The 27,259-nt window shown below is 39.0% G+C and overlaps 1 protein-coding gene across 4 annotated transcripts in view; it reads left to right on the top strand.

The window, feature by feature from the left end:
• The window catches only part of Nrx-IV (neurexin-4), a 218,170-nt gene that overhangs the window by 89,662 nt on the left and 101,249 nt on the right, over window positions 1–27,259 (top strand). For all 4 annotated transcript variants that reach the window (XM_067101754.1, XM_067101753.1, XM_067101756.1 and 1 more), the window contains 4 exons: window positions 7,232–7,391; window positions 7,540–7,665; window positions 11,133–11,359; window positions 12,723–12,855. In XM_067101754.1, coding sequence (XP_066957855.1) covers window positions 7,232–7,391; window positions 7,540–7,665; window positions 11,133–11,359; window positions 12,723–12,855 — 646 coding nt within the window. The remainder of the gene's footprint in view (window positions 1–7,231; window positions 7,392–7,539; window positions 7,666–11,132; window positions 11,360–12,722; window positions 12,856–27,259) is intronic.

The raw sequence follows: 27,259 nt of genomic DNA, 5'->3' as shown, positions 1-27,259 counted from the left end.
CTCTCCTTCAGTTTTTGCAGGTGAGCTTCCCTACCCTTTTTTGGCTTCATCTTGCCCCGGTCTCGCCTACCTCGACCTTCCTGATGAGGAGCCATCCAGATGATAGACCCAGCTCCCCACAATGGAGCTTTCCTCGTCTTCTAGGAAGGCACGCAAGGAGATTGAAGTTTTGTTTTCTGCTAAGAGGGAGCAAGGTAAGGCTTCCTTCGTCTTTCCTCCCTCCCTCTTAATCTGCAGGAGGTTTCTCTCCTACGCCACCGGGGAAACTCCTTTCCAATGCTCAGCATTTTCATTGTTGAAAATTGTGTTTTTCGTTGGCAGAACTTGACCTCCTTGTCAAAGACCTCTTTGAGTTGTTTGAAGCTTTCAGTTTCTTGGGTTGGATGGTGAGAGTGCTAGTCAAGAAGATTGAAGTTTGCCATGGTTGGAGACTTTGCCATGGACTGGCTAGGAGTCTGTTCGTGCAGACAAGACCATCACGAATGGCTTTCTTGAACTTGTGGCTCTTTTCTCTTTTGGAGTTTTGAAGAAAAGAGCTTTTTGGTGCTCCTGTTCCACTAAAGGAGTCACTCAGGCCCAGAAGTTTGGCCTCCATAGAAGTTGACTTAGGATCTTCTGGCACATTCTTCCGAATGCCCCAATGATTCGTCGGCATTTGTTCCTAAGATGGTCTCTCCTCTCCAGCAACATCCCTTTCTTGGGAGTAAGCCCAAGTACAGTCTAGGACCCACTCCAATGTCCGCTTCTTGGCCAAAACTATCAAGAGGAGCTCAAGTCCTTGCCCAAGAAATGAGGAAGAAGTCCTTCCGTGCATAAGTGGGAGCTAGTCTTCTTGAGTTTTGGGAGAAGTGGAGTATCAGAGGGACAGAACAGTGGATTGTCAAGGTTATGAGGGAGGGCTTCTCCATTCCGTTCATGGAGAGCCTCCCTTTAGTCCCTCCTCCCATCGTTTTGATGGCCTACTCGAGGCTTTGGAAAACATTCAACCCTTTTTGAGGAGGTCTCCTCTCTCCTTTGAAAGAGAGTCATAAAAGAAGTTGAGGACATCAACTCAGAGGGCTTCTACTACCGTCTGCTTGTGGTCCCAAATCATTGGGGTTTGGAGACCAGTCCTCAACGTAAGCACCCTTAATCTCTTCGTCTGGTAGATGAAGTTCAGATGGAGAGGAACTAGTCAGTCCTTTCATCCATTCACCAGGGCGATTGGATGATATCCTGGGATATGCAGGATGCATGCTTCCACTTCCCCATCCATCTGAACTCCAGGAAGCATCTAAGGTTCGTCTTCCATGAGGCACTCTTAGGTGCCCCACGTCAGCGTCTAAATGCCTCTCTCCTCTCAGATGCCTGGTGCCAGCTCCCAAGCACCCAATATCAGTTTAAGCTTCCAGTTTTGGGCTCTATTCTTCGGCCTCTCTACGGCACCTCAAATGTTCACTTGAGTCCTGGCTTCTCTAGCAAAATGACTCCATTTAATAGGCATAAACGTCAGTCTGTGTCTGGACAACTCGATTCCCTTCGAGGGAAAAGTGCACGAAGGACTTGAACATATCCTCTCTCAGGAACTGCGAATTACCATCTACTTAAGAAGCCCCAGTTAGCCCCGTTGCAAGAGTTCCTCTTTGGGATGATTCTCAACTCTCGGACTTTTTGATCTGCCAAGAGAATTGCCAACCACCTTCAGATGGTCCACAGGTTTCTAGCCCCTTCTACTTGCTTGATCCATCAGTGGATGAACCTATTGGGGACTTTGTCGTCCATCAAGACGTTCGTCAAGTTAGGCAAACTTCTTAGGAGAGTTATGCATTCTTCCTCAAGGGAAACACAGCTGGACACCTACGCTTTTCCCTTAAACCTGGAGATCAAGTCAGACTGGCAATGATGGCGGTCCTAACATAGACTTTCGGAAGGAAAGCCCTTCATCCTCTGAGTTCAGAACTAGACTTCTATTCAGACTCCTCAGTTCTAGGTTGGGGAGTCCTCTTGGTGAACCAGGAAGTTTCTTGGATGTGGTCGGCGGAAGCACAGAACATTCACATCAACGTCAGAGAGCTGAAAGCTTTAATGCTTTTCGACCCTAGTTCACAACAATACTGTGGTAGTCCATTCAGACAGTACCACAGCCCTAATGTACATACAAAAGCGTGGTGGCACTCACTCAATTTCTCTCTACCAAACAGCAAGAGACCTGCTGTGGACTGATCAAATCAAGTGAATCTAGTCTCAGACGATTTGTTGGGAAAGAGATTTCTCAATAAGACCACTTTTTAATAAAAAATGGCCTAAAAATCCCCTGCGTCCTATGTACATAATGTATGCTCAAAATTTAAGCGAAATTATACATGAAACGTCACGTAGATGTTGTAGCCTAGCTAACATTGGTGTTATCCTAATAACCTGTTAAAAACCAAAGCATTACTACTGCTAGTATTATAATCAATATCTACATTATTATCGATATTTTCATTAAAATGTGTTAATATCATTATCATCATCTACAGCGCATCAGTTGGCATTCCACATTTACAGACTTACAGTACGTGTGCTGCCACCTATTGGTGATTATCTCAGAGCTTTAAGGATAACAAGGCTGAAAAGTAGTAAATTCCAGAGCTTGATTGCATACTTTTATAATATATAATGGATATATATAACATATAGAGGTAACATCTTTATTAATGTTTTTGTTGATTCTGCTGGTAAGAAACAATGTTTACAAATGAATGTGTTGCAATCTATTGGTAAACCTATGAGGTAGCTTTCAGCATCAGACGAAACATTCTCGTAGTAAATGGCTGATTGTATAATACATATTTTGATAAATATAAATATGGGATAATTTCTTTATTAGTGTTTTTGTTGATTCTGTTGGTAAGAAACAATATGCATATGATAACCTAATACTACAGTTTTTATTTACCAAAATCATATGAGCATAGGCTAGGAAACTTTTTTTTTTTTTTCCCTCAATGTCCTGCTGAAATTGGGGTGCGTCCTATGCAGACATGCGTCTTATAAGCCATCAAATACGGTAAATATTCTGGCAGACAAACTGAGCCGTTGGAAAGTAGGTCCTTCCCACCTTGGATCTGCTGGTCTATCGGAATCTGTGATACTATGGGGCAGGTCGACATTGGACCTGTTTGCCTCCTCAAGGAACCATCGCCTTCCTCTCTTTTGTTCTTGGGCCCCGGATCTAGCATGAGCAACAGACGTCATACTGCAATATTAGTCCCACTTGGACCACTACACCTTTCCGCCCTTCAGCATGGTCAGGGAAGTCCTGAACAAGTCTTGGACTCATCGCAACATTAACTCTCATAGCTCCGTTCTGGCCCATGAAAGAATGGTTCCAGGACCTGCTACGGTTGCTGGTGGGCTCTCCGAGACTCCTCCCCCTAAAAACAGTGTCTACTCAGGCAACCACTTCAAGAGATTCCAAAGGGTTGTGTGCTCTTGCCCTGACAGGCTTCAGATGGTTTGGAAGCTTGTCAGAGGGTAACTGTTTTTCAAGAAGCAATGCAGAGGCTATTGCAAGATGCAGGTGCCGTTTTCCTAGCCGCGTCTTCCAGGCTAAGTGGGCGTTTTTCCGAAGCTGGTGTCTCAGACTCAACGTCTCTTCTTCTGAGACAACTGAGATCCAAATTGCGGATTTCCTTCTTTATTTGAGGAGATCTATGAATTTCTTGTCCTCCACCATTAAGGGGTGTAGAGCTGTGTTTAGCTCAGTGTTTAAACATAGGTCTCCTGAATCTTGTGTCAGTTCCAGATCATAATGACTTGTAAAGTCCTCTTGATACATCTAACAAAGAAAGGAAGATCTGGTCTCCTGGAACCTGGATGTAGTGTTGAAGTGGCTGACAGGTCCCTACAGGCAGTCCCCGGTTAACGGCAGGCTCGGTTAATGGCGATCTGGTTTTGCAGCACTTGTCTAGTGACGAAAATCGACAATTTTCGGCGCCAAAAATCGCCGACATCTGTATATTGGCACCGATAATTGGGTATTGGTGCTGATACTTGCCTAATAGAGGCACCGATAACTGAAAATTGGCACTTTTCGGCGCCGATAACCGAAAATCGGCACTTTTCACTACCGATAAACCCCAAAAATCGCTGAAAAAGCCCCGGAAATCGCCGATTTTCGGTTAGTGGAAATTTTCGGTTATCATCACGCCCCCAGAATGGAACCCCCGCCGATAACCGAGGACTGCCTGTATTTTGAACCCCTTCGTTCCTCTTCTCAGAGAAACCTTACTCGGAAGACACTCTTCCTTGTGGCCTTGGTTGCTGCTGACCTATTAGCGAGATCCAAGTCGTTGATAAAGGATAGGTTTTGTCTCGAGGAGATGCAGATTGTTACTTTACCCTTGGATTTTTAACCAAGAACGAGGACCCTTCCAAACCCTGGCCCCATTCTTTCTCCATTAAGACCTTAACGGATACCTTGGCTACTTGAGCAGGACTGAGAAGATCAGAGGACCATCCAGTAACTTTTGGTGCTCTGTCAAGAGCCCGTCTCGCCCTTTGACTAAGAACACATTGTCTTTCTTTTTCAGAGACTTAATTTCTGAGGCGCACTCTCAGGTTCAGGAGGACAGTTTGCCTACTTTTAAAGTGAAAACTCATGACGTCAGTGCAGTCTCTACCTTATTAGCTTTCAGGTACGATATGTCCCTCACTTCCATTCTGCAGTCGGCCTACTGGAAGTGCGAACCGATCTGCAGCTCTCACTATTTGAAAGAAGTCGTAACATTGTTTGAAAATTACAGTACCTTGGGGCCATTTTCAGTGGCTGGCATGGTATTTGGGAAGGAAGCATAGGAATCTCTCATTTTTTCCTACTATCTCTTCGCCTTGAAGTAGAGTGTCAAATTTTCTGGAGCCAGTGGGTACAGTGTACCTGGAGTACCCACCAGTCTCAGTGGACGGGTTGTGGTGTTTTCAGTGTAGGTGAAAGTGTTGTCTTGTTGTTTTTTTATATTGGTACTGCACCTAGGATAAGGGCACTTATATATGCTTTGGTAGCCATTGGTCCTATCCTTGGTTGCAAAGCTCCCACTTAAGTAGAGGACCCCATGGTTTTACCACCACACCACTACAGGTTAAGAGTTCACCTGCAATAGCTCTCTTACCACGTAAGGGAACAACAACCATTGTTTCAGTGCTAGCAGTTTTTCTATTTCAAAGTCATTACCGTGCCTTAATGTTTTGGTAGGTTATTTATATGAAAATGTTATTTTCATAATAAAATTTTCATATATACTTACAAGTAATTACAGAATTGGAGCCTGCCCTACTCCCCTCTCATGGGCATAAGGGCACAAACAAAATAAGGTTTTCTGCTAAGTCGTTTCCAGTATACTCATTAGTGTGTGGTGCTTGTCACCTATGCTAAACTATTAAAGTGCTACCGCAATTTTTAAATAAAGGCTGCCGCATGAGTTAGAAACTATAGCTATGTAATTACTTGGTAAGTATACATGAAACTTAAATTTATTATGAGAATATAATTTTTTGACTAAATATATTTTTATTCAGTTTTAATATAGTATTATATATCTTTATCTTTTAATTCAAAGTTTTAATATGATGCTTTTTTTCCCCTTTATAGTTTTCTTTGCATTTGTTATATGAATGATTCTTTGGAGGATGTTCACCACTCCAGACTTTCTCAAGCTTCCACAAGCTCCTTTCTGGCTGATCTAGTGCTGTGACCTGCATTGTCACCCAGTCACATCCTTTGCTCACTCTTCAAGCAATTTGTTTCCACTTCCTGGAGAGGATTTCTCCTGCTCCTGAAGTCAAGTCTCAACTACATTGTATTGCTGGGTAGAAGCTACATTGTAGTGGCCATCTCATAAGAGGAGATGGTTTCCTTAGTCTGAAATATACTAAGTTCTTGTTTCTCTGGGTTGATCATAAATCGAAATATTGTGCTAGAGACTTCTCATTTGTTGCAAAATGAAGGTAAATGATTGAACATTACTAGAATGTAAGAGTTTTAGCTTATAATTGCATTTTTCGACCATTTCGGTCGAGTCAAAGTTGACCGAAGGTTGAAATTTGGCACTTATCATGATTTATATGAAAATATGTCAAAATTAATAAAAGCTACAACCATGAGTTATGTTTTGTTGTATTCTACATGAAATTGCACACATTTTCATATATAAAACTTTATGTAACGGCTAATACAAAACAGTGCAAAAATTATGACAAAGTGCCTAAAGAATTTCTGAGATTTTCAGCAGAGTTAGCTCAGACGTAAGGAAAAGGTTTTTTTTTCAGAAATTCACCATAAATCGAAATATTGTGCTAGAGACTTCTCGTTTGTTTTAAAATGAAGGTAAATGATTGAATATTGCTAGAATGTAAGAGTTTTAGCATACAATTGCATTTTTCGACCATTTCCGTCGAGTCAAATTTGACCAAAGGTTGAAATTTTGGCACTTATTGTGATTTATATGAAAATATGTCGAAATTGATAAAAGCTACAACCATGAGTTATTTTTTTGTTGTATTCTACATGAAATTGCACACATTTTCATATATAAAACTTTATGTAAAGGCTAATAGAAAACGGTGCAAAAATTACGACAAAGTGACTAAAGAATTTCTGAGATTTTCAGCAGAGTTAGCTGATGCTTTCTTTTGGGATAAGAAAGAAATTCGCACATGCACAGCTGGGTCACGCTTGTAAACAAAACAACAGCATGATCCGTGAACTCCCAGCATCCCTCAAGGCACGTGATTTAAAATTTTTCGCAAACGAGGCCTATAAGTATTTTTCTGCGAATATTTAAAAAAACTTTTTATAGTCGACGTATTTTACATCCACTTGGCACCCGACAGACAACGTTTGTCGACATAAAATACGTCCAGTCGGCGTTAAAGGGTTAAAATACTTGGGTATAATCATTTTTAGAGTGTTTTCCTTGTGTATAAACTATCAAAATAGGCAGTTCTAAGTGTTTTTAGAGGGGTTTTAAGTATTCGCAGATTTTAGCTATTTGCGGGGGGTGTGCGGTATGCATTCCCCGCGAATACGGGGGTGTTTACTGTAAGGCAACTTACAATTAACAGGTTTGTGTTGACAATTAACAGGTTTGTGTTGAAAAATGTATTTTTCTTGTTATATGAAAACCATTATGTATGAAATTACTGCATTTGTTGACAGATGTACCATTTAATGTATAATATATGCAAGTTGATTTAATTATTTTAATTTTAGGAAGTCAGTGATCTTAAAGGTGTTGTGTTAGCTGCATGCCAAATTATCGACCGATGCAATCCTAATCCTTGTGAGCATGGGGGTCGTTGTAAGCAAAACTCAGAAGAATTTTTCTGTGATTGCTCTGGCACAGGGTATTCAGGAGCTGTTTGTCACACATGTAAGTGTTCATAAAGATACCACTATATTTCAGGCTGATTTCTTGCTCATGATGCACTATATTGCATATAGTTTTGTTAATTTTGGTCTGTGAAATTTAGCCTTATGTATGATCATAAATAATAAATTATTTTTTTTCTTTTTTTAAGCTTTGAATCCAATATCATGCGCTGCCTATGGCAAGCAAAACCCAGGCTCAAAACGTGCTGAAGTTTACATTGATATTGATGGCTCTGGACCTTTAGCACCATTCCCAGTTACCTGTGAATTTTATAGTAAGTTACCTGTTAATTTTATAGTAAGTTGTATTCCTACAGCTATTGTAAAACTTGCAATGTTTTAATTTTCTTCATATGAATTTGTAAGAATTTAATTTCATTGCAGACTCTTATTTTACTCTAAATACTATATTGGTACAGTGTTAATTTTGCAGTTTTCCCTCAAAATATAATACCAATAAAGCTTCCTCATTGTTTGTAGTGAAAAAAATCTTTCCGTTGTTTCTTAATTATGCACATTTTGCTTTGAAAGAGAGTGTAGCAAATTGAGTCACAAGGTATTCAAGGTTGCTAAATACAAATGGCAAATGTTCATTTCTCAAAATGTGCAAATAGAACCAATGGAGAAGAGCAGGAGGATAAGCTCCGTGTTGAGGTGGAAGAGTAGACTCGTGGTCTGGAAATTTGTATGACTGGTTATGGCTTTTGTACTGCTGTTGAGGCTCTAGATGGGAATTGAGGAAGCTTTTATTAATATCATTATTGAATCTTTAACCTGTAAATTGCAGAGGTTAGAAGCTGATAGGCAAGATAGTGATTTCAGAAATGTAATAGCTGTTGATCCTCTGGGTGGTAATGTTTTAATCCCACTGCTATTTATATACCCATGTAGTTTGGCTTTAAAAACAGGCAGGATGCATATGTAGATAATACTGTGTCATTTAGCGCAATCTCATCTCATGATTTTATACTTGCAGTTGCGGATCCTTTTAACAGAGATTTACGGAAAATCAGTGTTAAATGCAAATCATATGGAATGAAGTTGAACCCTAACAAAAATCAGTGTATGATATTTAGTAGGTCCATGACAATGGACCCCCAACCCAGATCTTTCCAGTGTGAGGGTTCTTTAAATATATGTATATGCTACTCATTTAAGATTGTGAGTTCATTTTTATTGCAATTTCACTTTTAAAAAATGTATCAGTTCCTTATCTTCAGTTTAATTTTTTTCCTGAGAATTTTTTTTTTCCAATTTTTGGAGATCTGCATATTCTTAGAAGATGTTTTTTAATCTTTTTATTTTACAATGTTTTGAAGATAGAATCAGTTGAAGTAGGTTAATTGAAAAGAGAAACCCTAACTAGGGATTATGCTGAGAAGAGGAAGATGATTTGACCCTCTGGGTTGCATTCCACAGTTTGGTTTTTAACAGCTGTTTTGCATCTTGGATTGTTGGATAAAAACAGTGGAGTCATATTTAATTTCTTGATTCTGATCTTAGTCTCTGGTGGCAGTATAATACAGTGCTCCCCCATTTTTATGTGGAAATAGGTTCCAGAACCTACCCTGGAAGTGCAAAAATCCCCTCTATAAATTTGTAAAACTGGCCTACAACTGCCAAATACCTTGTACCCCTTAAACTAAAATGCTTATAACTGCCTATTTTAACATTTCACTACCTAATTTGATAGTTCAAACAAAAATATACCTTAAATTATCATACTAAAACAATTTAATATTTTAAACAAAAATACACCCCAAATCATCATCCCAGAACACCCAAAGTAACCTTACATTACAGTATTCTCCTACTACTATTACTCTTAAGTAGGCTGTATACACCCTTAAAACACTTATAACTGCCTATTTTACTGCACAAATGCATGGAAAATATTTATTATTATTATTATTATTATTATTATTATTATTATTATTAATCTTAATAATATATGAAAATTAGTACATATTAGGTAAATCATTTATTTATCGTACAAAAGAAACATACGTACACATTACATGTCGGAAAAATTCTCTCATCTAAATAAGAGAGAGAGAGAGAGAGAGAGAGAGAATTATTATTTTTATTTAATGTTATTATTTAATCTTATTATTAAACTTAATGTTAATATTTGAAAATTAGTATGTACTGTAAATCACTATTTTATATTATTATTATTATTAATCTTAAAATGTATTTAGCCATGAAAACAACATCAAAATCCACTAATTAGTGAATATTTCCCAACAAAAAAGTTCGCGAATTGCCGAATTTTTCGCAAATAATTTATAGATATGTTCCACAGAAATTCCCGCGAATCAGTGAGTCCTCAAATCATGAGAACGCGAATATAGGGGGTTTACTGTAATAATAATAATAATAGTAATAATAATAATAATAATAATAATAATAATAATAATAATATTAATATATTGTAATTTAAAAATTTATAGATTTCTATAGTAAATTATGTTTAATTTTAAACAAACAAATATATATTCCCAATCCTTTCCAACTCTCAGTTGAGAGGGGGAGGTTGGACCTGTCATATATGTCAAATATCTGACCTTGAGGGTCCTGGTCAGGTATTGACATGAGTTGGAAAAGATTGGGAATATGTATTTGTTTTTTAAAATGAAACATAATTTACTATAGCAATGCATAAATTTTTAAATTATAGTACAGTATATTATTATTAATATTTGAAAATTACTTATTATTAGGTAAATCATTTAAAAAATACAGTAATTAGTGAATACACAGTGTTGCTCTATGAAAAAAACCAAATTAGTGATAATTTTAGAGATACAGCCCAAAGAAAAATCCACAAATTAGTGAACTTTACCCCGCGAACTCAGTTGTCACCATAAATTACAGTTGTGTTATTACTTGTGTTTGTCCAGTTACTTCCACATCTTCAGTAGCCCCTCAGCTTATCAGAAATCAACGGAGTGGATTATTTTACATATCTGCTACACAGTTGTGATAACCTTTGTTGTCCCACCCTTTTAGAAGTGATATGTTTTGCATATAAATATAAAAAATTGGATATTAAGGATAAAGAACTGGTTAGCTTTTGCTAGATATGTGGAATTATTGTTGGTTGTGGAATATCTTGAATGTTTAAGCATAGGTTTTGCTACAGGAACTTTGTTACTTGTTAGATTTTGTTGCTGATCAGAAGGCAGGACATTAAAAGTGTCTTGTAAGCTTAGGGACCCTTGACAACCTTTTTGATTAACTGCTTTTCTCCTAAGGTCAGCGCACCAGAACTAAATTGGATGAATTTATACAGCAGTAAAATCTTGATTCATTACCAAACTATGCCTAGTAATTAGTTGTATTTGTAGTTCATTATTTTTCTGATACTGTCTAACTCTCATGAGATTATAATTTAAAAGCTGTCAAAGTTGTTGCGGCTGCATATGGTTTGGAGGCTTTTACCCATGTTTAAGCTGGGTCTGCATTATCTTATAATGTTTGTAACTGATTTTGCTCCTTTTGTGTTGTGCAACTACGGGGAGTTGCCTGAATATTTGGATATATGTAATTTTACTGCTGCTTGCTATGTTAGAGCTCCTTTCCTGTGCAGTGAGGTCATTTATCTTTCAAGATGTATCAAGTTGGGCCAACTGGAGTGCCATTGCACAAGATAAAGTTAATTATGATTAATGGATTTGTATGGAAAATGTATTGCATTTTAAAAACATTTTATTTATAACTATAATTTTGATTTTTACAGATGATGGCAAGGTGTTTTCATATCTGGGACATAAACATGAGATGACAACAACGGTTGACAGTTTTGAGAAAAGAGGTTCATATGTGCAAGATATAATATATGATGCAGGGATGGAACAAATTGAAATATTTGTCAACCGATCAACTAAGTGTCGACAACGCATCCATTATGAATGTTTGAAAGCTAGACTGTTCAACACTCCCTCTCCCGAAAATCAAGAATTCTTGGTAAAGTTATATATTTTGGCAAAAGACCATCTCTCACTCTTACACTCTTTCTCTCTGATGTAGGTATTGAGGTCGTTATATACTGTTTGAAAGGTACTACACAGTATTTGCATTTTTTGGTATAATTCTGCAGTAGAGGGACCTATATATTATTTATATAACAATTTTTCATTTCTGAGCTTTGGCCTAATAACTATAATAGTTTCAAAGATTAAGCTTAATAGATTGGAGTTGCAACAGTTATGATTTTATGCCAGCTTTTCCTTGGACAGTTAAGATGACCTCATCTGCTTCCTTTCTTCTCTGTTTGCTCTTATCCACTTCAGACTTTCACTAAGGTTAACTTTGGAGATTTTTGTGTGAAAGATTTCAGCTTGGTCAAGATGCAACAATCAAGGTGTCCATGTCTGTTTTTTAGAATCGTCATCATTATTTTAACAATTATACTTTTCTGCTAGCTATTCCTGTGACAGGTTATGTCCTCATCTACTACCTCTGTCTGTCATTTGTGCCCCTCACTGGTCATTGTACAGCCCCTTCATACCTACCACTTTCCTTAACTGATTGCTCCTCCACCTGTCTGAACATATGTCCAAAACTTCTCAATATATGAAATCCTCAAATATTTTCCAACCTCTGAACATCACATCCCACGCAGCTTCTTTATATGTAACACACTACAGCCATAAATCTCATCATATTGTAGATGTACTTCTTTGGAATCTCTTTCCTTTTTCTTATAAATGCTTATGTTCATGCTGTGCAGAGAAGCAAGGGTTTGTTACAAATGTCATAAATATTCTCAGTGTGCTGCAGCAATTCAGCACTCTATATCTTTCTTACCACAACTCAGTACAGTACTGACCTTGCAGTTAAGTAATATAGGTAATGTAAATGTTCTACCTCCTTTATGGTCTGCTTCTTCACCTAAGTACAATCCTCATCCTCTTCACCTCTGAAGATCCCATATATAATTCAAACTGCTGTCTTAGGAAATCTCTTGAGTAGCTGACTTACACATCAGTATCCACATCACCACTTATTTTGTGCTATTGAAGTACTTAAAATTACTTTAGAAACTTTATTTAATATAGTAAGCTGCAATTATGAAATAAGAGAATATTTTATACATTCATTTTGTGCATTTAAGTGTCAGTGTTCTAGCTTTTAGTAGAGAGGTACTTCAGTGAAACCATTGAGTTTGTTATTCTTTTTCTGGTTTTGTAAATGTACCCATTGTGTAAATTCTTATTCATATATGCTGTAATAGTTAATTTCAGCACGTGGTTGGTAGCAACAAGTTTTGTATGACTTATCTGAGTAAGAATGTGTAAGATTAAAAGATTTTTTTCTAATTTTTCAGCCCTATACATGGTGGGTATCTCGTAATAACCAGCCAATGGATTACTGGGGAGGATCACTTCCAGGGTCACGTAAATGTGAATGCGGTCTTATGGGCACCTGTGTTACAGGCAAATGGTGTAATTGTGATGCTGGTATGTATGGCCTGTATTTCTGACTTTTAGCTATCTCATTGTAATTCCGCAATCTGTGTAGAGCTATTTTTTGCCTTAAAGTTCCATTGATTTGGATTTGAATAGTTGAATGCATCAGGCAACTGGATTTGTGATGTGATTAGTAAAAATCAAGTGAAATGTTCTAAAATGCATGTTATTCAGTTGTTTAACTGGATGCTCACACTTGCCAAACCACTGCTGCCTCTCAACCTTTCATGAGTGCAATCAATGAGTCAGCCATAGTAAAAATGTCCCCAGATTCAATTATCTTATGTTTGCCATGCAGTAGAATGACAGTCCATGTATTTACCATATGAAACCAATGGGATGGGAGGTGGTAACTCAGACTTTATTTGACTAGTTTTGTGTAATAAAAACAGTGTTTCATCAAAATCCCATCTGTCATATTAGGCCAACTTGCAGTTTATATGGGGGCAGATGTACTAAGTGTACCAGTTCGTTTTTGAGGGAATTTAAGTTAAAAGAGAGCAATTGGGAATTTTAGGGTAGGGACCAGGGCTCAGCAAATTCAGAGGGATACTCAGAGAAATGGAAAACCTTTAGAGTATAAAACAAGATGCCTATACTACAAAGTTGTGGGTGTAAAGTTGACATTACCATTCATGTAAGACATATATATTAGTTATCCCAGAAGACATCACCTGTTCTAGTTAGTATAACTTCAGCTATTTGTACCAAACATATTCTGGATAAAATTCAGCATAATTTTGCCAGCACAACTAGGTACATGCACTTAGTTGAACAAACAGGACTGATGTTGAGTGACATGACCTTTCACACTTTTTAGATTGAGCAGCCTTACCCAAAACTACTTAGTGTTCGTCTATACTTGTTTATTTCCCTTACCCAGAGAGATCATGCAGTGCATTGTAGGCATTAAAAGTTCTTTGCAGTGTCACTTAGGCCCTAGCTACATTCCTTTTCATACCTTTTACTGTACTTACATTCATATTCTCTTTATTTCATCTTGCTTTCCACCCTCTCCTAATAATTGTTTCATAGTGCAGCTACGAGGTTTTCCTCCTGTTACACCTTTTAAAACCTCTCTACTCTCAATTTAACTTTCAGCTGAATGACCTTATAGGTCCCAGTGCTTGGCAATGGGCCAAAATTTTACATTCCATTCCATTCCTTACTCAGAGAGAGAAAAAGCCGTAAGTTATCCTGTCTGAGGTCTATTTATTATCTGCAGGTAATGACAAATGGCCCTCACTGTAAAGAGCATATTATCCTGATTACATGAGATCAAGGTAGAAAGAAAATTTATACTGGGGTCACTCCTGTTATTTAGTCTTTTGATTATCATCTACAAAATCAGGAGCAGATGATGACTGACTCCAGGTGTGTGTAACTTAGACCAATGGCTCATGTAGCTTGATAATCTGGCTAGAAGACAGATGATAACAGAAATACAATCTTCAGTGCTAGGTCCAGGAATTAAGAGTCCTAAAGAGGTTCATGTGATGGTTTGGAGATTTTTGAGAACGAGAAAAATCCCTCTTTTTAGGTTGAAGTGACCTGTATGTATGGTCCTACTGAAAGTGCTAAATCATCTACTTCAGTTTAACTGCAGTACTCTCTCACTTTTAAACATTAATGTTTACTAATTCACTTCAACAGAAGCACCCTCACCTATACATCAAAGTTTGATTCTTTGCAGGAGGATTATAGAGGGTAGACCTATAGCTTATTTGAGAGGTGGCTGACAACTTTTTGAGGGGAAAGCAAAGACTAGTCTGCTGTCACACAAATAGTATACTTTATTCGATTAATACCTTTCCCACTACACCAAGTACAGTTGGCTTCACTTGATTTGGTCAAGATTTTAAGCTGAGGTTCTGTTTCCTCCTATGAAAATCTTCACGTCCTGAGATTTTGCTAGATAACCCACAGACATGATGCTGAAGCATCTTGGGATTAGTGTGGAACCTCAGGAAGTGGGACTACATTCCAGAGGGTTGATTATCAACATCACCAGCAGCTCCGTGAACCAGTCCTACTATGGTTAGAGGGGATCAGCTATCATCTTGTGTGGGTGGATGCACTGAACTTATCTAGCATCTGCTTTTTGAATTTGGAAGACAGAAAAGCATACATTTCTGTGCTTTATCAGGGGTGCACAATTGGTTTTATCAGGGATGCAACATTGGATCCAGATTCCAGGCTGCTGGATTTAGTGGAGGTGAACAATATTTCAGCAGCTTGTGTTTCAGGCTCATCCTGATGGGTGAACGAGTGGCTTGCCCTGCAGATGCTGAATAGCCTTGCAAACCTCTGGATTCAAGTATCAGTGACACCTCATATATGTGGATGAGTTGGTAAACATTAAAATCATCAAAGAGGGATTTTTGCTTCTTATCAACAGTCAACATCAGAAGTAGTGTGCATAATGAGGCAACTACAAGAAAAGTACCAAACATAGAGGAGACAGATTATGCCACATAATTTTGATTCTTGAAAGGCATTAAAGAGTACTACAAATGTGCATTATGAAAGTAGAGGATACCAAGAAAACTTAATAATCTAGTGATGATACCTTACCATGACATATATATATATATATATATATAGTGAAGAGTGGCAGGTGTATCATGAAAATTTGAGGTAAATATTGGAGATCATCAAGGACCAGCAGTGATCCTTTTGGTGTTTTATCATAATAATAGAAGAAGCATCAAAGAAGTTCATAAAAGGGGCTTTATGGAGCTGCTTTACACAGATGACCTAGTGCTAACAGCAGTCCTTGAGGAAGAGGTGGTAAAATTGTTTAAAAGATGAAAGTGGGGAATGTCATGGAGAGTACATAAAATTGGTTTAAGCAAGTCTACTTATGGTGATGGAAACAAAGTAAAGGAGTATGTATATTTAAAAAAGTGGGCACATGGTTGTTATGGTAAGGTGTGAGGTCAAACTCTGCTGTGTGTACCAAGTGTAACAGATGATTTCAAAATAGGTGCTCACAATTATATAATATATATTTGGAGTAAGAGCAGTTGGAGGAAGGGCTACTGAGAACCTTGCTGTGACAGATTTGCAGGGCTTAGAGGAGGTATGACATTTCTGCCACCATGGGACACACTGAACTGTGAAATACGAGTTGGGAGAGCAGCAAGACAGTAGCTGCACCATGGTTATGGAGGTGAAAGTACTATTTGATATAACAAATGGTGTCACATGAGGTGCTGAGGAATGCAAAATTTAATGTAAGAGCAATTGAGGAACAGAGGGAAGTTGAGAACACTAATGTGGTAGATGGACAGGTTTTCCAGGAAGAGCATTTCTGTTACCTAGGGGACAACTGGAAAGTGAAGCAGGATTTGAGAGATCAGTAAGAGTTTAGCTGTAGCAGAGGTGACGTGGAGAAATAGCTATTCTAATGGTATATAAAAATATCCATTTAGTAGAGGGAGCAAAAACTTTTTATAGGTACCTAATGGGTGCACCACTCTATGAAGTAGAAACTTGGGCACTGACAGGGAAAATGGAGGTGATTTTGAAAATGTTTTATCATATAATGTCAGGATTCTTGGCTGGAGAAGATCAAATTGCAAAGAGGAATTGTTAGAGAGTTGTGGTAGCAAGAGTCCAGGAGAAAGACATATTTTAAACATTGAGCTGACTTCAGCATAGAATTAGAAGGGAAGTGGAAAAGCAGTAGATATGGAAGTAGCAGGGCAGACCTGCTGGAGTGCCCAGCAGAGCGTTGAAAAGGTGGCAGGTGATGGCCTTGACTTGATGGAAGTTCATGCCGGAGAGCACAGACAAAAGGAGTAGAGAGAACTGTTTTCATGTCTAACCCCCATGAGGAGAAAAGATAAAAACTTTTACAATGATGATATTGAGATATGTAGCTCTCATGAAAGGAACCAAGTCCAACTTCTTCCATTTGAGGTGAAACCCAGGTCTTGACTCAGTTGATGTAGGAGATCTACGTGTCATGTAATTTTGCTGCTTTTGCTGCCATCACCAGTCAGTTGTCCACATAGCTTTTATGGTAGACTGATGTGCCAATTCTGCGGCTGGTGCCAAAGTTCAGGTAAAGACTTTCAGAATAGTTACCAAGCTGAAATGCAGGTCATAAACTGAAAAGCCTTCCCTGTTCACACAAAACTAAGGCATTCCTCAAAGACACCTGAATAAAGATGTGGAAGTAGGGGCCTTTGAGGTCCAGGGTTACCAAGTTGTCTCCTTTCATGGTGAATTACTACTACTGCTTTACTATCCAAATCCTGATTGTTGTTTTTTAAGGGACTCATTCAGCAGTATGAGGTTGAATATTGCACACAGTCCTCCTGTTACCTTGGGTCCCACAAACAAGTGATTGAATCACTCAAGTGGTTTGACTCATACCTTGATTGCCTACTGCAATATTGAACTATGTTGGATCCCTTCTTATGTAGGCTTACAAAGAAATGAGGATGCAGCCAAAGCAGCCAAGTCTACAATAAGTATAACTAGAATAAACCTAAAACTTCCCAAAGATGATTTTCTGACATTGCTGATATCCAGTTGGTAATGACAAAACAGAGAGTAACACATGAATGCAGATTAAACCTACATAAGGGTTGTAGTAGTCATCAATACAAAAAGAAGAAATGTAAAAATGGTGTTGTCCAGTCTGAGAATTGAACACCTGTTTAACACAAGGTTACTTTACAGATACCATCTGAAGAGAATGCAAATTTCAGTCTACAGTGATTAACAAGCATTGTGCAAAAATTAGTCTCAGAAATTTTGTCAGAATCGTTAACATTTTCATTCATTTTCCTTTCTCTCAGGGTGGGAAGTTTCTTCCCTTCCTGAGGAGGAATGCACATTATTTGTTTCTTTTCAGGCCCTACAGTTCAGAACTTGTTTTTGCCTCTCGACCCTGTCTTCTTGCGCGCAGTTGTCAGTCCTGCTGCTCGCCTTGAAGTCAGATGGTGACATGTTCCGCTCAGAGCCTGGGAGCCCCTCTACATTCTCTTTGCTCTCCCAGTGTTGCCGCTTCATGTATTGTTGTACCTCATCCAACTTGTTAGTTCTGTGGTGGAAGTTTGGAACCAAGCCAGATCTGACGGAAGTGTGTTCCTTCCGAGCCTGGGAGCCCCATCTGTGTGGTGACTTCTATGGGTTGTTCCCCTCCTGGGTCGGTGGGGGCAACTTCGTTTTGTTCTTGTTTTCCAGGCTAAGATGCGCAGTTTACGTCGCCATTCAGGAATACTAATCTTAGATGGACTGCTTCTCTGATGTAGCCTTTGTCTACTTCTGTGGCTTCTTGTCTCCCTTCCAGTGTTTTTTCAACCTATTCCCTTCACTTTGGTTGCCATTTTGTCATATATATGAAATAAACTTGTTTTCACAAAGATCCATTTTTATTAGAATATATGATTAAACCTGCTCTTATACCAGTATTTCTGCTTTGGTAAGATTCGTCTGTTCTTGTGGCGTCATGGATGGGATTATGACGTCATGGCTAGTTCTCATGACATCATCTGATTCCTCCGACATAGTTTCAATTGATCGACTCAGCCTTTCAGGAGAAGTACGACCCGTCTTCCACTATTTCAGATGTGGGGGTTTTTTGAGAATTCTTCTCGGTTTCTTCACACTCATGTGCATTGTGGTGAGGCCCTCTGGTTGCAGTAGAGGTTGAAGAAGAGAATCCTTTTGCCATCGTCATCTTCACCTCCTTCTGTCACCGCTCTCCCTCATCTATGGACTGGGGTTTTTTTGCGTCGTGGGTCTCTCTCCAAGACCCTGCTACACAGAGCACCAGGTGCACGGTTTCCTCGTAAACGGCAAGTTGAAGAGGTAACCTGTGTCTCTGGTACTAGCTTGGGGAATATTCCTTGAAGTACTGTAGTATCTCCTCCGCCTGTGTTTCTACGGACACTAGCATAAAGGGAGCAACTGACGTTCATCCTGTACATGACTTGGTAGCTCTTTCCAAGTTCTTTGGTTGGGAGTTCGACTTGAGTAGGGCACTAGGTTTTCCTCGGAACTCCGAGCTGACTTTTCTTGCCAGATGGTTCAAGATAGAGGCAGCCGTGGAGGTTCTAGCAGACGTTCCAGCCAGAGAATTGATGCACTTTCCTTCGTTGGACGTGAGAGATTCTGGATGTTTGGGGACGTGTTTCCAGCATAGGCTTTGTCGCCTTGACGCTCGCATGTTTGTGACATGGTCGCCTTAGTTCCAGATATCCATGGATGTGACCAGGTTCGACGTTTGTCTTCCCATGTTCAAGGATGTCCAGCCAAGAAATGGTGCACTTCCCTTTGATGTACGTGAAGGATTCAGCACGGCTGTGGACGTGTTTCCACCCTGGGACTGTTGTCGACTCGATGTTCAAACGTCCGTGACATTTATCACTGTCTTTTCCATGCTCTTCCAGAAGACCTTCTGACCTTCATTCAGGCTTCCTCAACCGTGTGCTGTCGCACGTCCAAGTCAGTGAAGACTCATGTACATGCAGTTGGTTCATCCCAGTCTGTCGTCTTGTATATTCGGACGTGACAACATGGACATACGGCCGTCGCACGGGGGGATGGAAGTTTTCTCAAGACGGCGTGTCCAGGAATGGACCATCAATCTCGCTTAAGGGAAAGGTTGAGAAGAGAATGGGATGGCCTGTGGTCGTGCCACGTTGAAGCACTGTTTCCCATCCATTCACTTCCTTGTTCATTCTGTTGAGCGAAGAGCATTGATATATCTTCATGGACATCTAGAATGGTGCCGAATCACGTCCACAACCATCCAAATCATGTCCACAGTTGTCCAAATCACAGCCACGGCCGTGTGAGTCACGACTGCGACGGTCAGCGACAACCATGTACAAGTCACCAGTAGCACTTCTGTACAGTGCTTTTCGATCACGTAGGTAATGGCCAACGTGCGAGGGCTGATGCACGTCTGTTTGCCCTAGTCCGTGGTCGTGACTTTATCAAGTCTGTACGAGGATGTGACTCTTGACATGTTCTTGGTCATAACTCTTGACGATTCCAAGGATGGAATGATGGGAGCACTTCGTGTGAGAAGAGAATCTCTCTCTCTCTCTCTCTCTCTCTCTCTCTCTCTCTCTCTCTCTCTCTCTCTCTCTCTCTCTCTCTCTCTCTCTCTCTCATGGCGTTTTCCTTCACCGTAAAGGGAGGATTTGAAGAATAAGGTTTTCTTTCTTCTTACGAAGTAATTATTGATCTCATTTGTTAGTTCAATAGTATTCATATAATAATTCTGAAGATTAAATCCCCACCTGTGATCACTCCTACTGCTGTTGAAGCTCTTCTAAGCTCAAGAAAGGATTCAAGAACACCCCTGGGTTTTCTTGGCTAAGGACAGATGAGGAAATATCTTCTGTTCCTCAAGAACTTGATGGGATTAGATGTTGGTGGCTTACTTAGCCTAGCCTAAGTAGTTGAGTTCTTATCTGAGATTTTCTTGGCTAAGGACAGATAAGGAAATATCTACTGTTCCTCAAGAACTTGGTAAGGTTAGGTTGGGTGGCTTACTTACCCTAGCCTAAATAGTTGAGTTCTCAGCCTAGCCCACCTAGTTCGAACCTGTCTTTATCAACCTGCTCTTCAATATTCCGGAGCCTGTTCTTCTTGTTAGTGACTTCTACAAGAAGATTTCCTGTTCTCCAAGAGTTTGGGATTGGGTTAGGTTGTGTTGGGTACAATTCCCATCTTAGCCTACCCTTAGCTATCCTAGGCTAGCTGGACTGTTTTGCATCTCAATATCCTAGTTCTTCTTGTGCCTTCAGGCTTAAGGTTCAGTCTTTAAGCTTTACATAATGTTGCTCAGGAACAACACCACAGTGTTTCCTTAGTCAAGAAAAAGGGGGGCCCGTGTCCTATCATCATAGGGCAACTCCTCTTTTGAGTAGCATACTGAACTTATGTCATCATAGGGGTTCTTCTCATAGGAAGTCTCCTCCGTTGATAATGCACATTCCATTGTTGGTACTAGGACATCTCTGTCGACGGTGCGAAGTCCGTTGACAGAGCACTTAGCATTTATCAGCATAGATCATCTTTTCATAGGACACCCCCTGGGGTTATCCTATCATCATTTTTGGATACATTGCTGATGAATGAGGTTGCAGTAGCATGCTCAACATAGGCGTCACTCAGACACATTCCTAGATGAGTGATGTATGTTAGACAGGTTTGTCACTGGAGTCTTATGTCCCCTCTGCCTAGGGGAATGACCTTACGAACGTACCCTGCAATTTCCTGGTGGTCATCATACGTTTGAGGCAACATCTCTAGGGGCCACAGTTATCCATCGATCTGTGCCATGCAGGAAGAACCCGTCGATCTGGTACTTGGATAGAATGTAATTATGCAGTTCACATTCTTACACTTTTACCTTGGGTTATTGCCCATGGGTCCTTGGACTCCTTATCCTTGGATCCTTAGTGGATGCTCAATAAGTTGTGTAGTTTACCCAGCTCTTAAGGACTGGTTGCATCTCGCCTAAGGTGTGCAGCTACAGGGAGAAGGTGTGGGTGGTACTGGCTTCCTACCTTCCTCCTGTTTTCCGTCCTCTTCCAGTGGACAGAGAAGTGAACGAGACGTCACGAGCTGGACTGACGTGCATGTAGGCGATTGGCGTGACAGTTTCCTGTCTATAACCCAGTTTTGTTTGGATTAATAGATGCATTTCCCACCTTCTCTCTAGCAAGGAGAGAGAAGGGCTGACTATGGGCAAGTCGATTGGTTGTTTTTAGCTACATAGTCTTCGACATTGTGGGTTCGTCCGTACCTTTCAGATTGAGTGTTTTCATACTTTCCTTTATTTGAAGTGCCCAGAAGTCTGGCTGTTGAACATCACACATGTTCAACAGATCAGAGGTATGGTATCTTTCCTTTGCTCTTTCATGACCAGGAAGAGAATACCAGGTGAGCCGAACTACCAGTCAGTTCAGAGAATTACTTGGAATCTTCCCTCCAATAGTAAGTCTCCATATGTAAAGACTGAGGGTTTCCCAACATACAAACCTGAGGTCTTTACATAAAAGGCCCGCCTCTTACCACCCCTCATTCTTTTCCCTGGGCTAAAAGGTAAACTGAAGAGATTGAATGCATACTGGTTGGGTGGGTGGTACTCCCGCCCCTACCTTAGGTGTAACTGTTACCATAGCCACCTTGCAAAAGTTTAATGGCTGGACTTTCCAGCTTCGCAGAAAGTTATCCGTAAGCAAAGACCTCAGGTTTATATGTCAGGAAGAATACAAATTAAGAAATATATCATGTTTTTGCAAAGATGTAAATTCTATACCTTCAGACCAGCCTTGTGAAAACTAAGATTTGTAGCTCAGTGGTCTAATGAAGCTACTTTTTATAATTAACTATATGATTTACTTAAAAGATGCTTCTTTTGCCATCAGACATCTTAGTAGCTTTTTAGTTTTCTGTAAAAGAAAACTATAGAGATGACTTTGTCTGTCCGTCCACACTTTTTCTGTCTGCCCTCTGATCTTAAAAACTACTGAGGCTAGAGGGCTGCAAATTGGTATGTTGATCATCCACTCCAATCATAAAACATACGAAATTGCAGCTTTCTAGCGTCAGTAGTTTTTATTTTATTTAAGGATAAAGTTAGCCTTGATCATACATCTGGCACGGCCAAGTCCAATTCTGGAGGCGTCGCCAACCCACCTTCACTTGACCGCCTCTGGGGAGGAACTGAGTGCTACCCAGTTGTAGCTAACAGTTTCATACTACAGCACATGGAGAGTTTCATACAGCATTATACGCTGCACATAAAACTTGATTGTGCCAAAGAAACTTCAAAGCATTTTTTACTTGTTATATGATGGGTTCAGTGAATTTACTCAGAAACATACACAGTCATACCCCGACCTTACGCGAGGTTAGGTTCCAGAGCCCCTCATGCAAGGTGAATTTTTGCGTAAGTTTGGCATGGTCTTTAAAAATGCTAGTAAATGTTTATTTCCAGAGTTTAAGTACTAAATATGACCCTAATCATGCTCCCAAAGTATTAAGCTAACTTTTAAATGAACTAAAGTTAGTGTAACTTCATTTAAAATTTAGCTTATTACCCTTAAAAAAGAAATAAATGGTTGACATAAAAATTGAGTAGTGCAGTTTCATAATAGCACATTTACAGTAAGTGTGTATGTATACTAATGTTACCCCTAATTAATGGGATGCCATAACAAAGGCACAATTCAATAAAATAATGAAAACATGTACATAATGTTCGTAGAAGGTAGTACAGTACAGGTAAAATTCAATCAATTTAAAATTATATACTGTATCGGTAATGACGTACAGAGAAATAATTTGTAAAAATATGTTTGAGCGCTAACTACGAATGAGAGAGAGAGAGAGAGAGAGAGAGAGAGAGAGAGAGAGAGAGAGAGAGAGAGAGAGAGAGAGAGACATACACTGCACTGTAATACAGTAACTGTACTGCTGTTGTATTGTATTTATGCGCAAATATATAAATACAAATTTTCCATTCTGATTTTACACCTAAAAACACGAAAACCTATAAAATAGTACTTAAAAATTAAACACACTTTCTGCAGGGGTATTATCTTTAAAAAGTGCAGTAAAAGCACACCAACTGAACATGCTGTAATTACATGCACATACAGATTGCACCAGCACTTTTCTTCGAGGTTAACAAAGTAATTTTCAAAGAATGACACTTATACAACTCTTAGTTACATCTCTGATATTATATTGACGAATTCATTGTATCAAACGAGCGCGACTGAACAACCTCATCTCAAGGTCATGTAAAGTCCTAGTGACAAAGATTTTGCGAATGGACATAATACTTGTATGATATTTATGTACAAAAATATAAATGTAAATTTTCCATATCAATTTTACAGTTAAAAGTATGAAAACTTATAAATGTACTTCAAACATTAAACAAGCATTTTCTGAAGGGGTATCATCTTTGAAAAGTGCAGTAACTTTGCAAATGGGTATCACATCTTGTAAAAGTACACTAACTGAATGTGCTGAAATTACCTTTGCATCATATTTATGCATGTACAAAAATAAGAATAATACACTTTTCATACAGATTTTACACAAAAAAGGATGAAATGCATTTTTTCATACAGATTTTACACATAAAAGCATGAAATGCATTTTTCATACAGATTTTACACAAAAGCATGAAATGCATTTTCATACAAATCTTACACATAAAAGCATGACATGCATTTTTCATACAGATTTTACACATAAAAGCATGAAATGCATTTTTCATACAGATTTTACACATAAAAGCATGAAAACTTGTAAATTGCTTCAAAAATTAAACATAACCACTTCCACAGGGTTTCTCGAGAATTTCATGTCTGTGAAAAAATCGCATATGCCAATTAGTTAGGTTCCAGTGAAAGTTTGTGTGTTTGTGAATTCGCGCAACTCGAATCGTGTAAGATCGAGGTATTACTGTACTTGTTATATGATGGGTTTAATGAATATACTCAGAATAGTCCAGTCATTTTAGTCATATTTTAGTGAAATAAATGAAAAAAATCATAAGCTAAAATTTTGCACATAACTTCTTTAGACACTTAGAAATAACATATCAAAAGTCCCCATTGATCCACCTTGAGCTTTGTCCGCCATCTTGGAAAATGCCACAAATTTCCTTTTTTGCTTTTTTCATGAAAACGGTTAGTCTGACGAAAATGACTATTCAGTACATTATTAAAGCTCACCAAATTCTCTACAAAAGAGGTTTCATGCATATATACTCTACAAGTGATAGTTTGCAAGCTATATCAAGTTTTTTGAGCACAATGTTTTAAATTGCATTTTTTTCCACACCACCCATGAGGTAAAGTACATAGGCGCATTTTTTTTTAATGTGGTTTTCCCTTTAGGCCTAATCCACAACTATCTTGATACTCTCCTTGTCACATATACAATTTCTTACACTAAATCTGTGATCTTAACGATTTCCTTGGACGCTCTAGCGGCTCCACTGAAGTAGAAGTAGATGGTAAAACACTTGATTTTGCCGTCCCTGAATTATTGACTGGTTCTTCACAGCTAATTTCCTGTTGGTTTGCATGACATATTTCTTCTGGTTCAACAGATTCTTCATGATCTTCATTGTCACTTTCATCAGTATCATGTGAGGGAGTCTCCAGTTCATCCATTAGTTCTTCCTCGGATTGGATTATAGAGTTTGAGCAAGAAACCCCTCGACAACATACACATAAGATGGAACATTTTAGACCCCCTTTTACACAGCTGCAGTTCCTTACACAGTTCTTTGTGCATGTGCACGATATCAAATGTAGCAACTTCTCAGGTGCGGGTGGTAATTCTGTGGTGACAGGAACCAAGCCATCAGTGCCTTTATCCATCCCCACTGCTCAGGGGTAGTGGATTGCTCTGCCATAGTTGAACCTGATGGTACACACGAAGAAAATGTTGTTTTGATGCTTCTGCTGTTGGGGAAGTCTTTCAAGTTTTACTTGCCTTTTACAACGCACTGTTGCTCCCCTAAAGCACTTTAATCGAAATGAATTTAGCTCAAATTCTTCATCAGGACCTCCATATAGGGCAATAAGTAACTTCTCTCCTGCATCAGCCACTGGTTTCTGTGTTGAAGTCTTGCTATTAAATACATCTACATGCTTTCTTAGTCTTTCTTTGTTCTGTAAAAGTCTGAATAGTTTAAGCTTCCCTTGTCCGAAGAGAGACGAAACTGTGTCACACCCACTGGCAGCATGAATGAAAAGAATGTAATCCTTTAGTGAACCAAGTGAAGCTTGTAGATCAGAAGAATTGTAGTGTCGGGCAGGCACTTTTCCAGGACCAGGTTTCAAGAAAGTAATATTTCTGCTTTCTGGTGTCAGTGCAGTCAGAAGTATAAGAAGTTCAACATCTTCTCCAACAACAGCGATGGTGCTCTCAGAGTTCAAACACTCTCGTATAGCTGTCTGTATAATTAATAAATCTGCATCATCAGGTGCTTGTTTCGCCGAGATACCATTTTCAGCTAGTTTTCTGGACAACTGGCTGATAAATCGAGATTTGTTATGCTCATTTGATAGGAATTTTTCTTGACTAATGCATACTTTGGTGTTTGGGTAAAAAATCGTATCAGTAGTTTGCAATGTGCGTGATCTGCGTTGTCTCTCTGCATACTTTGTACTAGATTTTGAGTCACCGTATCCATCAAACACAATGACTGCCCTTTGTGTGGTAATACTGTTTGATGTATGAGATGTATGCCTCATAGACCTCATCATAAGTGAGTCCTTGAATGTGTGATGGCCACACAACACGATGAAGTAGAAAACCTCCATCTACAATGAAAACTGCTTCATCCAGATATTGAAATGTACTAGTACTCTTATCATTGAACACACTATACATTGCAGCTTTGTTGGTCTTTCTCATGCCCTGTTCAGTAAATAATGCAGGTGGCATTGGGGCAAGCTCGTACTGAAAATAATCTTGCAGATCAGCAGTACTAGTGTCTAATGTATGTATTATTCTTTGAAACAGAAGAGTTGTATCAACAGGAACAATATCTTCTCGTATTGTGACACTTGAGTTTATTGTTGCCAGAGGTAACACACGGTTCTTGCGCTTCAATTTTACCTTACCGAAAGCTTGTCCAGTTATGGCATTCATAGACTCAATCCAATTTCATAGCTTTTCTAGCAGTTTATTTTATTATCACCAGTTATCCCAGTTGCAAGTGACATAATCTCCTTATTGTCTGAAAAGGGTGGATGAGACAGAAACCACTGCAAAATCTTTTCTGTATCTTCATTATCTCTCACAATCCTTGAAGGTCATAGTTCAATGTGCTGTTCACTATACGAACTTCTCAATCCACAAAACTCCTCAATTTTGGTGCACATTTCACATGTATCTGGCATGCCAAGAATCCACCGACTCAATACACTATCGGTTATCCCTCACCCATGTGTCAGCCCTCCTGAGGTCTTCATGGTCCTCATTAGCGTTTGTTCAACAGTAAGATCTGACCATAGACCAGCCCAATTCTTGTTTGAGCGCCTGATTGTAAAAAATCCTTTCTATGTAAACTTGACAAAATCTTCATCAGGAATATGCTGGTGTAAATCATGTATATCTTGCAAGTATAGGTGGCATGATTTTGCATAAGCTAAGTGACCAGCTGCATGAAAGTAAGGTATAAACTCTTGAACACACAGTAGGTGTAATTCCCAATTTCCTAGTCTTTCAGCCTCTATATAGTGTAGCATCACAGTCACCATCTGGAAATTTTGTATCCAAAGCATTGCTGTTTTGCCCCTTAAGGCAACTTCTTGCACATGAGTGTTAAATTTCTTTACAATGCTATTTATGATAGCCGATTCCTTTACTGATGTTGCAGTCA

The sequence above is a fragment of the Macrobrachium rosenbergii genome, chromosome 58 (assembly GCF_040412425.1).
Source record: "Macrobrachium rosenbergii isolate ZJJX-2024 chromosome 58, ASM4041242v1, whole genome shotgun sequence".
NCBI lineage: Eukaryota > Metazoa > Arthropoda > Malacostraca > Decapoda > Palaemonidae > Macrobrachium > Macrobrachium rosenbergii.
This window is presented reverse-complemented; position numbering and strand designations above follow the sequence as displayed.